Source organism: Hyperoodon ampullatus (assembly GCF_949752795.1).
Source record: "Hyperoodon ampullatus genome assembly, chromosome: 19".
Taxonomy (NCBI): Eukaryota; Metazoa; Chordata; class Mammalia; order Artiodactyla; family Ziphiidae; genus Hyperoodon; species Hyperoodon ampullatus.
The window spans coordinates 15,378,362-15,389,234 of record NC_136932.1 but is presented as its reverse complement, the minus strand read 5'-3'; the positions used below and the strand labels follow the sequence as shown (position 1 = coordinate 15,389,234).

The window sequence follows — 10,873 nt, the reverse complement described above, 5'->3', positions numbered from 1 at the left end:
CCCCTGGGTGCGAGAGCGTCCCACGGATCAGGGTCCCCGCCGGTCTGGGCCACGGTCGCGGAGGCCCGGCCCGAGGCGTTGCCGGGGAGCGCCGCTTGCGTCCTGATGCGCCGCGTCCGGCGGCCAACCGCGCCGGGCCGCCCCTTCCTGCGGCGCTGAGTTTCGGTTTCGCCGCAGGTTCCTGGTCCAACCCCGCCTCGCGGCACCGTGCGTACCCCGTTCTCCGGACGCGCGCAGCAGGTGGGCCTGGCGGAGGCAGCGCGCTTTCCCCCGGCCCCAGCTACATTCCCGGGGGCCCAGCCTCGAGTGCGGAGGACCCCCTGCGGGGAAGCGCCGGTCGGGCTTTGAACCCGAGAGCACTGTCCGGGGAGGAGGCGCGGCGGCGCATGATAGCGGACCGGGACGGGCAGACCTGGGGGCCTCTCTACCCGGGAACGGAATCCTTCGCTTTCATTAATTGCAACAACGGAAAAGTGATGTTGCGAAAAATGCCCATATCTTTATTTCATGGTAACTTTTAGGAGAACGGCATCACTGCCCACATCACCGAGCCGCCCAGAGCGCAGGGTTCTCCCGACTTAGCAGGGGCTGCCTGTGGTCAGGGGCTAAAGGCCAGGTTGCCACCTCGCCGGTTTTGGCCTTGAGAGCCGCGACTGGGACGCGGCCCTGGGGGAAGCCGGGGAGGGCTGAGAATGGGGGAGTGTGAGGATGGTGGAGGCCACCACCTGGTTTTCTTTGGTGGTGGTTGGCGGAATGTGGCTGGAAAAAAGGGGAAGGGAAAAGTCAGGAAGCGAATTGAATAGAGATGTGTTGGTGCCGGCCCTCGCGTTTGCCCTTAGGCCCCTGGTGCTGGCGAGAAACAATAGGACACTTGAGTGAGGAATTCTGATTCTTGCTGTGAGTTTTCTGGTCTGTGGGGAAGCAGAGCTTTGGGGAGAGGGAATACACCTTCGGACAGAGGCCTGGGCCCTGGGGAGTCATTGAGAGTATTTTAGTGAGAGAGTACCCAGATGACAGTGGTGGTTGCTTTAGAGTGGTTGATTCAGGGGGCGTATGGAGGGAAGAGGGGAGAGGGGAGGTGGGGACCAGGGCCCTGAGGATAACTGCGCACACTGAGTGCTTTTGGTCAGGCCCTGCCCTCCCCCCGACCCCAACACCAAGAGCCCACCATCAGGGAGACCAAGCTGGTGGTGGCAGAGGGGCACCCATGCCGCAGATGAAGTGAAAATGAGAATGGGATGCAGGGACCGGTAGAAGGGCTGGGGCAGGGAGTCGCTGCTTGATGAGGGCCCTTTGGGTGCCCTCCCAGCTGGGGAAGGAGCTGACATGGCCACTGCTCCAGCAAAGTTCTTGGATCTGAAGCCAGCAGAAATGGGTGGCCGGTAGATCTTTGTTCCCCAAAAGCCAAGACACCTGTCTCCACTCTCACCATGGATGCACTAAGTTGTCCCTGGAGGCTGGATATTCTCGGCCTGAGTCCTGGCCTTGGCATGACCCTGACCTTGGTTTGCTGCCACTCCCACAGAAGGTGTTCTGAGGGCCAAATGGTCAATGAGAAGAGTTCAGGCTTAGCAGATGGCACTCCCCGTTATTAGAAATCTTGACCACAGGCCCCGTTATTAGGAATCCTGACTGCCAGCCCTAAAGCCCTGGGCTGCCCTGTGCAGGATGGTTCCTTTGGCAGGCTCTGACTCAGCCATTTGCTGCCAGCATTTCTGCAGTGAGGCACAGAGATTTTGAGTCCCTTGCCTGGGGCATGCAGCGGGTATCCCCACCCCATGTCTTATCTCGGGGTTTTGCACAAGCTGTGTCTCTGCTTGCTCCACCACTACCCCCAGTCTCCACTCACTTGGCTCAGCTGACCTGGCTCCCAGTCTCAGCTGGGCAGGGAAATTTTTAGACTCGCTGAGTGGGAGAGTTCAGGAGGCTGGGAGGGGCAAGCCTGGTGGGGGCAGCAGAAAAGGAAGTGGGTGCTGGAGCCACTCGGGGCTCAGACCAGGAGGGAGTTGGAGGGGGAGGTTGAGATGAGGCAAGCTGGAGCGCCTCAGGGGCAGTGATCAGGCTGGTTTTCAGTTGAGCAAGGAGAACTTCTAGGCCGCTGCAATTTCACTTTCTCAGAAAATGAAACTGAAGCAAGGCTGTGGTCATATGACAGGTGGTGGGGTATAAAGCTGGCTGCCTCTTGCTTCCAGATCTGCAGAGGCATGCCAGCCTCAGGAATTCCCCTCCCTGGAGGTATGGAGTGTCCTTCCTGCCGGCATATCTCCAAAGAGGAAGCCCCGAAGTTCTGCAGCCAGTGTGGACAGAAGCTGCTTCCTGCAGCCCCTGTACTAGGTAAGGCCCTGATGCGGCTGGGAGCCCAGTGGAGCTGGTGGTAGTGGGGCAGTCAGCTAAGTCCCACCTCCCTCCCTAGAAATGGAGACCTTGGCCAGCAGGCAACCCAGGCCAGCAGTGACGTCTTCTATGGCTAAAGAACTCTTTCTAGAAGAAGCACTTTTCTTAGAAATACAGTTTTATCTGGCCCTTTGCTGGAGGCATCTGTCACTTTTTAAAGAATTTCAGTTTCATTTCTTGGAGAGAACTTGGGGTTTTCCTTCTCCCTTGGGAGTGGGAAGTGTTGGGCTGAGCTGAGGAGTCTTAGAGGATTTCAGAGGATGCTGCATAGTAGCGGTATCCTAAGCCCACTTGGTGGGGGAGGGGTCCCCACAGCTTGCATAGGCCCCTTCCTGGTGAGGGGGCAGGTAGGTGCATGAAGGTAGAACCGTGTCAGGTGGGCCTCACCTGTGGACTCTGGTCGATCCTTGATTCTCTCGGTGCCCTGGATCTTGGACTGTCTCCCTGCCCTTCCTAGTACATACTAGGCATGCTCTGAGCGTAAGACTTTTGCACTGCCTTTTCGCTCTGCCTGGAACACACCTTTCCTCAGAGGGCAGCACATCTCCCCCATACCCTCCTTCCAGTCTTTACTCAACTGTCTCCTTTCTTCTGGAGGCCCACTCTGACCACCCAGAAAACTGTGCTCGCCCCTCCCCTTCACTCTGAATTGCACTTCCCCAGGCTCTTTGTTGTGGTAGCACTTGGACCATATCAGGGTGGGGCTTCAGAGACATGTGCTCTCTTGTTCACTGCTTTATCCCAAGTCTCTTGTATGCTCCCTGGAACACAATAGGTGCTCAATAAATAATTACTGAATGAACCAAAGAAGGTGCACTTTGAGGCAGGGATGAGATGGACACCCCCAGTTCTTAGATTGATCCTGTTTCTGCTGTATTTGTACAAAGTGCTCATGTTACAGATGCTTTCTTTGGACTGTAAGAGGTATGAAGAGGTGGCCGCTTTTTGTTGTCAGTTTTTTATTGATTTTCTTTTGCTTCTAATGCTTTGGGAGGAGCTTGGTGGGCAGCTGAGTGTCCACTCTTATCATCGATTCCTGGTCCAGATAGTGAATCATAGCATGGCTGAGCTCTTGGTGTCCAGGCAGAATTTCCCACCTGCCAGGGCTCCCCACCCTGGTCACTAGAACATCTGCCTGACTAGGGGGCCTTGGGAGGAGGGGTCTTTGGGACCTCAGAGACTAAAAACACAAATAAAACCAATCAGCTAACCTGTGATTTGCCTGATCCTGTGCTAAATATTGAGGGAGCTATCATCAATCCCCATTTTAGAGATGTCAAGACTGAAGCACAGAGAGGTTAAGTAACTTGCCCAGAGTCACACAGCTAGCAACTGGCAGAGAAGGGATTTTTGACCTCAGGAGCCAGAACCAGTACCCTGGAAGGAAGCTGTGGTTGAGGTCTTACTGGCCTAGCATGGTTGGGGAGGAAGTTTTCCTCTACCCTTCTAGGTCCTTCTGGTTTGTCTAAGAATTAAATTGACATGAGACAGATTAACGGGAGAAAATCAGAACTTCATTTGAGTCTCATGTCCTGTGCCTGGCACCTCCTGAGACTGACCCCTTTGGGAGGGCCTCCAGGAAAGCTTGCTGTCCTCTGCCACCCTTTAATTTTGTGTGAGGGGCTTTCCCAGGGCTGCTGAGAGCAACTGATGTGTTTTCCAACAGAACAGGGAAAAAAGACTTGTCTGAGAACCCTCGTCACCTTCTAGTGTCCTGCCTGTCCAGGCAGGTAGGGAGAGCAGGCAAGGCAGCTATCCACCTTAGCCCAGTCAGAGGTCACTCCAGGGCCCACAACCATTAGCAGGGCATGGTCACTACCAAGATGGACAGCCCACACCTCTGAGATGCTTGGCGTCTCTGCCAGCTCCAGGGGCAAAGGCTTTGAGAGCTGTTGGGGTTTGCTGGCTTCTGGGCTGCCTGCTTATCTCTGTGAGCACAAGGAGTGCTGGACAGGGCCATTGTCCTTAGGGCTGGCTTGCTGGGGGTGGTCCCTTACCCGTCACTGGGGGTAGGGGGTAGGGACCAGGCCCTGGTCACTCAGTGTGGGTCACACAATAGGGCTGAGGACCCAGGTGTTGAATGGCGAGTCCTGCCTCTGACCCACACCCACTTCCTTCCTACTGACTTCTCTGCTTATTATTTACAGGAATGGAAACTGAAACCAAAATGTTGGGAGGCTTGGGTGAGCTGCAGAAGGAGTTATCTCCACCTTTCAGCCACTTGTAGGTCTGCCAGGCCGCCCAGCCTGTGAGCCCTGGGCATCCTGGATGCTGGGCTCCCTCTGGTGCTTCAGGTGGGGCCCGTTCCTCTGGAACTTGAGCAAGGTTGGGATCCATGGAGCCAGGAGAGGCTGCAGTGCAGGTGCCAGAGTCTGGGCGGTGGGGGGAGTGGGAGGCCACGCAGACAAAGGCGTGAAAGGAGAGTGTGTGGAGAGTTCCAGGCCACCCTGGGCATAGGTGGAGGGTGACCAGCTTTGCCAGGGTGATGTTGGTGGAGTCTGATGGTAGAGCAGGGGCGATGTTCATCTGGTCTGATGGTGGAGGGCTTCCAATGCCAGTAGGTTCAGCGGGGTAGGGGGTAGGGGGTGGTCAGGAGCCCCTCCCCCACCCCAAGTCACCCCTGTTCTGGTAGGTGCCCCAGGGAATCCAGGTGGGACTTCCTCCTTGAGTGCTAGAGGTTATTTTTGCGGGGGCAGGGGGAGTTCTGGGAAATGCATTTTCTCTTTTCTGCATTTCCAAGTTTTTCTTGTCGATGTTTTTTTTTTTTAATTTTAAAATTTTTTAAATTTATTTTTAGCTGTGTTGGGTCTTCATTGCTGCACGCTGGCTTTCTCTAGTTGAGGCCAGTGGGGGCTACTCTTTGTTACGGTGTGCGGGCTTCTCATTGCAGTGGCTTCTCTTGTTGCAGAGCATGGGCTCTAGGCGCGCGGGCTCAGTAGCTGTGGCGCACGGGCTTAGTTGCTTCGTGGCATGTGGGATCTTCCCGGACCAGGGCTTGAATGCATGTCCCCTGCATCGACAGGTGGATTCTTAACCACTGCGCCACCAGGGAAGCCCCGTCGCTGTTTTTATAATGGAAAAAAGTAAGATAAGCAGGCTGAGACCCCTTAGGAGTCCAGGAGGGACTGGGGGCCGCTGGGGGAGCTCTGGAGGCAACTGCGGTGGGCGAGGGGTGGCTCCAGGGTTTGGATGTAGCTGTGGAGACCTCACTGGTCAGGGAAAGAGCCGCCCACCTGCCAGCACTTGTGGGTCCACTGATGCGGCCACTTGGTTTCTGTTGCTGCCTGCACTGGCCTTCGAGTTTGTGCTGCAGGGAAGGATAACATTTCCCTCTTCCCTCCTAAATTCTTTAGCTGGTCTAACAATTAAATTCATAAGAGACAGATTAACATTTCATGTGTACGGGAGCCCCATAAAAATAGGAGACCCAAAAGGCAGCCAGGTAATTGAAGCTTCTGTAACACCCTTACTTAAGGAGAGGGGTAGGATCTGGGGCTGCAGAGAAGGAGGGCTTTTCACAGGAAGGCAGAGGAGAAGTTTCGAAAATAGAGGTTGCTCTATTATACAGATAAGTTTTTTGGTAAAATGGTAACTATAGTAATGGCTCTCTTCCTGGTATAGACCAGGGTATAGACCTAATTTAGGTATAGACCTAAATTTTCTGTTGTAAATTTAGGCCGTTGAGGCGTTGAGGGGGAGGCCAAGAGTTTTTCTTGAATCTGCTTAGTTTTAATTGTCTTTAGCACAAAATAATCCTCGTGCCAAAGTGACATATTTGGGGTGGGAAATTCTGCTCCCTTTCAATGCCCACCGCACCTGACCCAAGGGCTGCCTGGTGGTGGGAGGAGTACGTGGGCTGAGAGAGTTGCGTTTTTCTATGTGGTGGTTTTAATTTTTTAAATTGTGATAAAATATTTAAAACGATGGAAGGGATTTTCACAAACTGAAGTAAGGGGAAGTCGTTTGGGCTTACACATGATTCAGCCTGAACTTTGTATGAACTGGAACAGCCTGACTCATGGCCTGTCAAACATACCTCACACATGTGCTTTAACCATTAGCGACTCCACTTTGAAGATAAGGATAAATGCCTCCCTTGCTGTGGCGTCCACATCAGCATCCCCCCCCCAAATTTAAGGTTCACTTCCCAGACACCAGGGTCATACTGACTTGCAGTGTACATACTAATCTACTTCATCTGAAACTTTGAAGGGATGTAGCCCTGTCATGTTTGTTGTGTGTTCTTTGTTCTGACAAGATATAAAACTGCTGAAAACCATGCTTCGATGGAGCAGTTCCTCAGAACTACTGAGAGGCTGCCTCCTGGGCTATAGTCCTCAGTTTTGGCCAAATAAAACTCTCTTCTATTCCTTATTGTAGATTGATTATTGATTATTTGCATTGACACACAAAATTTACCATTTTAACCACGTTTACGTGGACAGTTCAGTGGCATTAGGCACATTCACGATGTTGTACAACCATCACCACCATCCATCTCCAGAACTTCTTCCTCTTTTCAAACTGAAACTCTATCCCTATTAGACACTAACTGCCCCTCCCCCTCCCCCAACCCCTGGCATCTGTCATCCTACTTTCTGTCTCTATGACTGCTGCTGCTCTAGGGACCTCATATAAAAGCTTGAGGCATGCAGTACTTTCTTTAGCCTTCAGAACAAGGCAGCTGCAGCCCCTGTTTTCCAGCTGAGGGAGGGGTGGGGATTGCTGAGGGTGGCAGACCCAGAGCTGCTGTCGGGGCTCATTTGGGAGCCTAGGTGTGGAGTCTGTGCAGCTGACTGATTTAGGTTGAACTAATTTTGTAGCAGTGATTTGGGGTTGCCTATGAGGTCCCTGCCCTTCTCCCCTGTTCATGTGGTAATCAGCCATTGACTGGATTTGGGGATCTGTCTGAAGGGGAGCTCAGACCCTCTTAGCCCTCTCTGGATACCTGTGTGTCTGTTACCTGCAGGCACACCTGTCTGCAGGGGCGCTGCAATAGGAGGTCATGCTGCCCAGCGTGCATGTACCTGGTGAGCCCATGCTTCATGGGGCAGGGACAGGAATTTGCTCTGATTCAGCCACAGTCCTGGGGGAAGGACCGTGGCCCTAGCGCTGTCCCCGGGGCCTATCCTGGCCTCTGAGCCTGAGTTCAAGCCCTGCTCGCCCCCTTGCCAGCTGGGGGCCTGAGCAAGTCACAGCATGGCTGTGAGTACTTGATGGGTTAGCATGCAGAGTATCGAGTAGGTGCTAGTTAAGTTTTGCTTTTACTGAGTCCAGCTAGTTTCTTTTTTATTTTGATGATTGTAGACGAAATACATGCTGGTGTAAATGACCTGCATGTTACAGGAGGATATAAAAAATGGTAAAGCCCCCTCAGCTTACCCCCAGCCCAGACCCTTCACATCCCCCATTAACACAACACCATTAACTGTTTGGTGTGTCGCCTTCCAGATGTTTCCTCCGCGTGGAAACATGCACACACGCACATGCGTTTCTATAAGCTGGTGCACTCTGCTTCCCTCATGTGGCACCGCTCCGTGGCCTCTAGCTGAGACCGGTCTCAGCTCTGCCACGCAGCAGCCAGCCCCATTCTGGACTCCTGTTCTTTTGCCACAGATGCACAGGGCTGGGCTGGATCCTTGCACGGGATTTGCCCTGAGGCCAGTCTGTCTGGAGGACAAGCTCCAAGGAGCAGCCTGCTGGCCCCCAAGGGCTGGTGCATTTACAATGGAAACCTTCAAAACGCCCCCAACAAGGCTTCTTCCGGCCCCTCTTGTCTGCAGGGTCTTCAAGGTTTCATTTCCAGCCATACCCTGTCTAGGTTTGGGCCAGTCAGATGGGTAGAAACGGGTACCTCTTGGGTTCCACTATCACTTCCTTCCTTGGTAGGGAAACTAAGTGTCTTTTCAAGGGTTAAGAGCTCACTTATAATTCTTTTTCTTTGAACTGCCTCTTTTCTTTTGGGAAGATCCTTTTCTTCCTTTTTTAGGTTATTCTTACTGATTTTCAGTCACTGGGGCTGTTTACATTGGAGGCAACTGGAAACCCAGCTCCCTGCTTCCTCGGCAGGAGGAGTACACTGGGCCGCACACGCTCATGTCCAGACTGAGGGGGTCAGATCTACGCACAGCTCTGCATCTTTCTCAGGTTCCGACAGCCCTGCTTTGTCCTTATGCTGCTGCCCTCATGGAGGCAGACTGGTCATTTCCAAGCATAGGGTCTGTTTGTCTGACTGGGAAGAAGGAGTTGATGAGTTCGAAACCCCAGTAACCAGCCCTGGACCCCTGCTATACTTCTGCCAATCACTGGGGCCACGGAAATGCCAGGTTCTGATTGGATCAGGCTAATGGGGGGCCACCCCCCGCAGTGGAGGCTGGGGGAAGAGAGAGGAGGTCAGGATGCCCACAGTTTATCATCAAAGGACAGTGGCCCCGGGCTGTTGTGTGTTACAAATACTCTCCCAGCTTTATTTAGTTCTTTGGCCTTAAGGTTCAGAGTGTGTTTGTAGATGTTTAATGTATTTGTTAGAAATTCTGATTCCTGTTAATTGAAATCATCCAGCGAAGGCTCCTGAGGGGCTTTATGTTCCAGGCGCTGGCTCCAAAAACAAGGCCACTGGTCCCTGCCTTCCAGAACTTACAGAGGAGGGCAGCGATACGACTGGGCCCCGGGAGAGGGGAGTGGAAGGCGCTTTTGGAAGGTTCACCCTCCTCCCCGCGTGGGCCTGGGGCCTTGGGGATCAGTCTAAGGGAGGCTTCCTGGCAGAAAACCATCTTGAGTGTGTGTGTCTCTGGGTGGGGGGGGGCGTCGAGACCCAGGTTTGAAAATAGGGCCCCTGAAGGATTCAGTGTGTGTGGGGGGGTCACTGTATCAGGCTCTTGGTGCTGTGGGTGACAGCTCTAAATGGGTGTGATTTTGGAGACAGACCAACCCCCAGGACACACGGATGGATGAGTGCAGGGAGGTGTTGGGAGACCCCTGGGCCCTGCTGGGAGAGGGGCTGGGAAGAGGGAGCCTGCCCCTGGGGAGAGCGCGGGGCTGCTTTTGGGAGGGAGGGCCGGGCGGCAGTCCCGGTTTGGAGCTCTGTAGAGTTTGAGGTGTCGCTGAGACATCAGGGTCTGGGGCTGTGCTGATGCACACACCAGGAGAAGCTGGACTGTGCTCTCTTGCTGGGCTGGGGCCGGGGTCCTGGGTCCCTCTCTCCCACCAGACAGCAGGAATTGTACCAGGCTTGCCTCACCACACACAGGGCAGGACCTTGAGTGGGGAGAGGGCTAATCTTGGACAACGCTCGTGGGAGGAGTCCAAGTTTTCCTTCATGACGTTCACTTGTTTTTCCGAGATGTGACCCATGTGCATCTGCCTTTGTAGATTCTGAGAACAACCTCGAGGCGACATCGGCCCCGGAGGGAGAAATGGAGTGTGGACAAGAGCTGAGGGAGGACAGCAGCCCTTTCTTGTCCCTGGTCTCAGGTGATTGGCAAGAAAACCCAGATGAGCCCTGTTCGGACGTCTCCTGCCAAATCCGGAGAGTGAGTGCCTGGCCCCTGGGGAAGTGGGTCTGGGAGGAGTGGTTCTGCCCGTCCACCTGCTCTGCAAGGACGCTGTTTCCTGCTGTGGTTTCATCAGTGGCTGAACAAGGTCCCGCATGTCCCCACAGCATCCTCTCTGGGAAAACGTTATTACTCTTACGTGCAGCCCGTTGGCCCCTGCATGCTGGGCTGTGCCAGAGCCGCCCCCCCCGTGCCTGATTCATTGCAGGGTCTCTGGTTTCCCATCCCCCTTCCTTTTCCTCCCACCATACCCAGCACATCGTGTCTCCCAGACGCTGTGCTTGGGCTGGGTCTGGGTGCCTGAGCTTCGCCACGTGGGTATCTGGCTCTTCTCTGGGCGTCCCTAAGGTGCCTCCAGGCTCTGAGGGAAGGGGGGTGCTCAGGAAATGTCACCAGTTACCCAGACGTTCTTCCTCGAAGGGGAAGCCAAGCCGTCTGGTCTCCCTGTAAGTGTCAGACCCCGAGAGAGCGTCTCCTGAGTAAGTGACCAAGCTGGAGCCCAGGCGAGGCTTGCAGAGAGTTACCTGGACAGATTCAGGAAGAATGATGGGGGAGAGCTCCCCACGCTGAAGTCTAGCCTGTCCAGACCCAGACAGCCGGGTCTGTTCCCAGGTTTCTTACAGGACTGAGAGGGACATTGTCTCTCTGCCTGGTAGGGGCTGGTTTCTTGTCTGGTCCTCAGTTGTTCTTTGTGGTCAGACAGTGTGGGAGGTGCTGCAGCTGGCAGTGTTGCAGCCCTTTGTGAGTGTGTGTGTGCATGCATGTGTGAGCAAATGTGTGTACATAGTATATGTGTGTGCACTCATGAGAATGCGTGTGTGGTATATGCGTGTGTGTGTGTGTGAGTGTGTGTGGTAGTTGTGATGTGTATATGTGAGTGTATCCTTCCCCTTGGACAGTAATCCTGTCCAAAGCAGGATGGCCAG

General features: G+C 54.1%; 1 protein-coding gene across 1 annotated transcript in view; it reads left to right on the top strand.

The window, feature by feature from the left end:
* Positions 1-2,204: 2,204 nt before the first annotated feature.
* Positions 2,205-10,873, top strand: part of RNF213 (ring finger protein 213) — a gene marked incomplete at both ends in the record, with an annotated part of 109,436 nt that continues 100,767 nt past the window's right edge. The window contains 2 exons of the mRNA XM_079724652.1: positions 2,205-2,334; positions 9,766-9,926. Of these exons, the coding sequence (XP_079580778.1) occupies positions 2,205-2,334; positions 9,766-9,926 (291 nt within the window). The remainder of the gene's footprint in view (positions 2,335-9,765; positions 9,927-10,873) is intronic.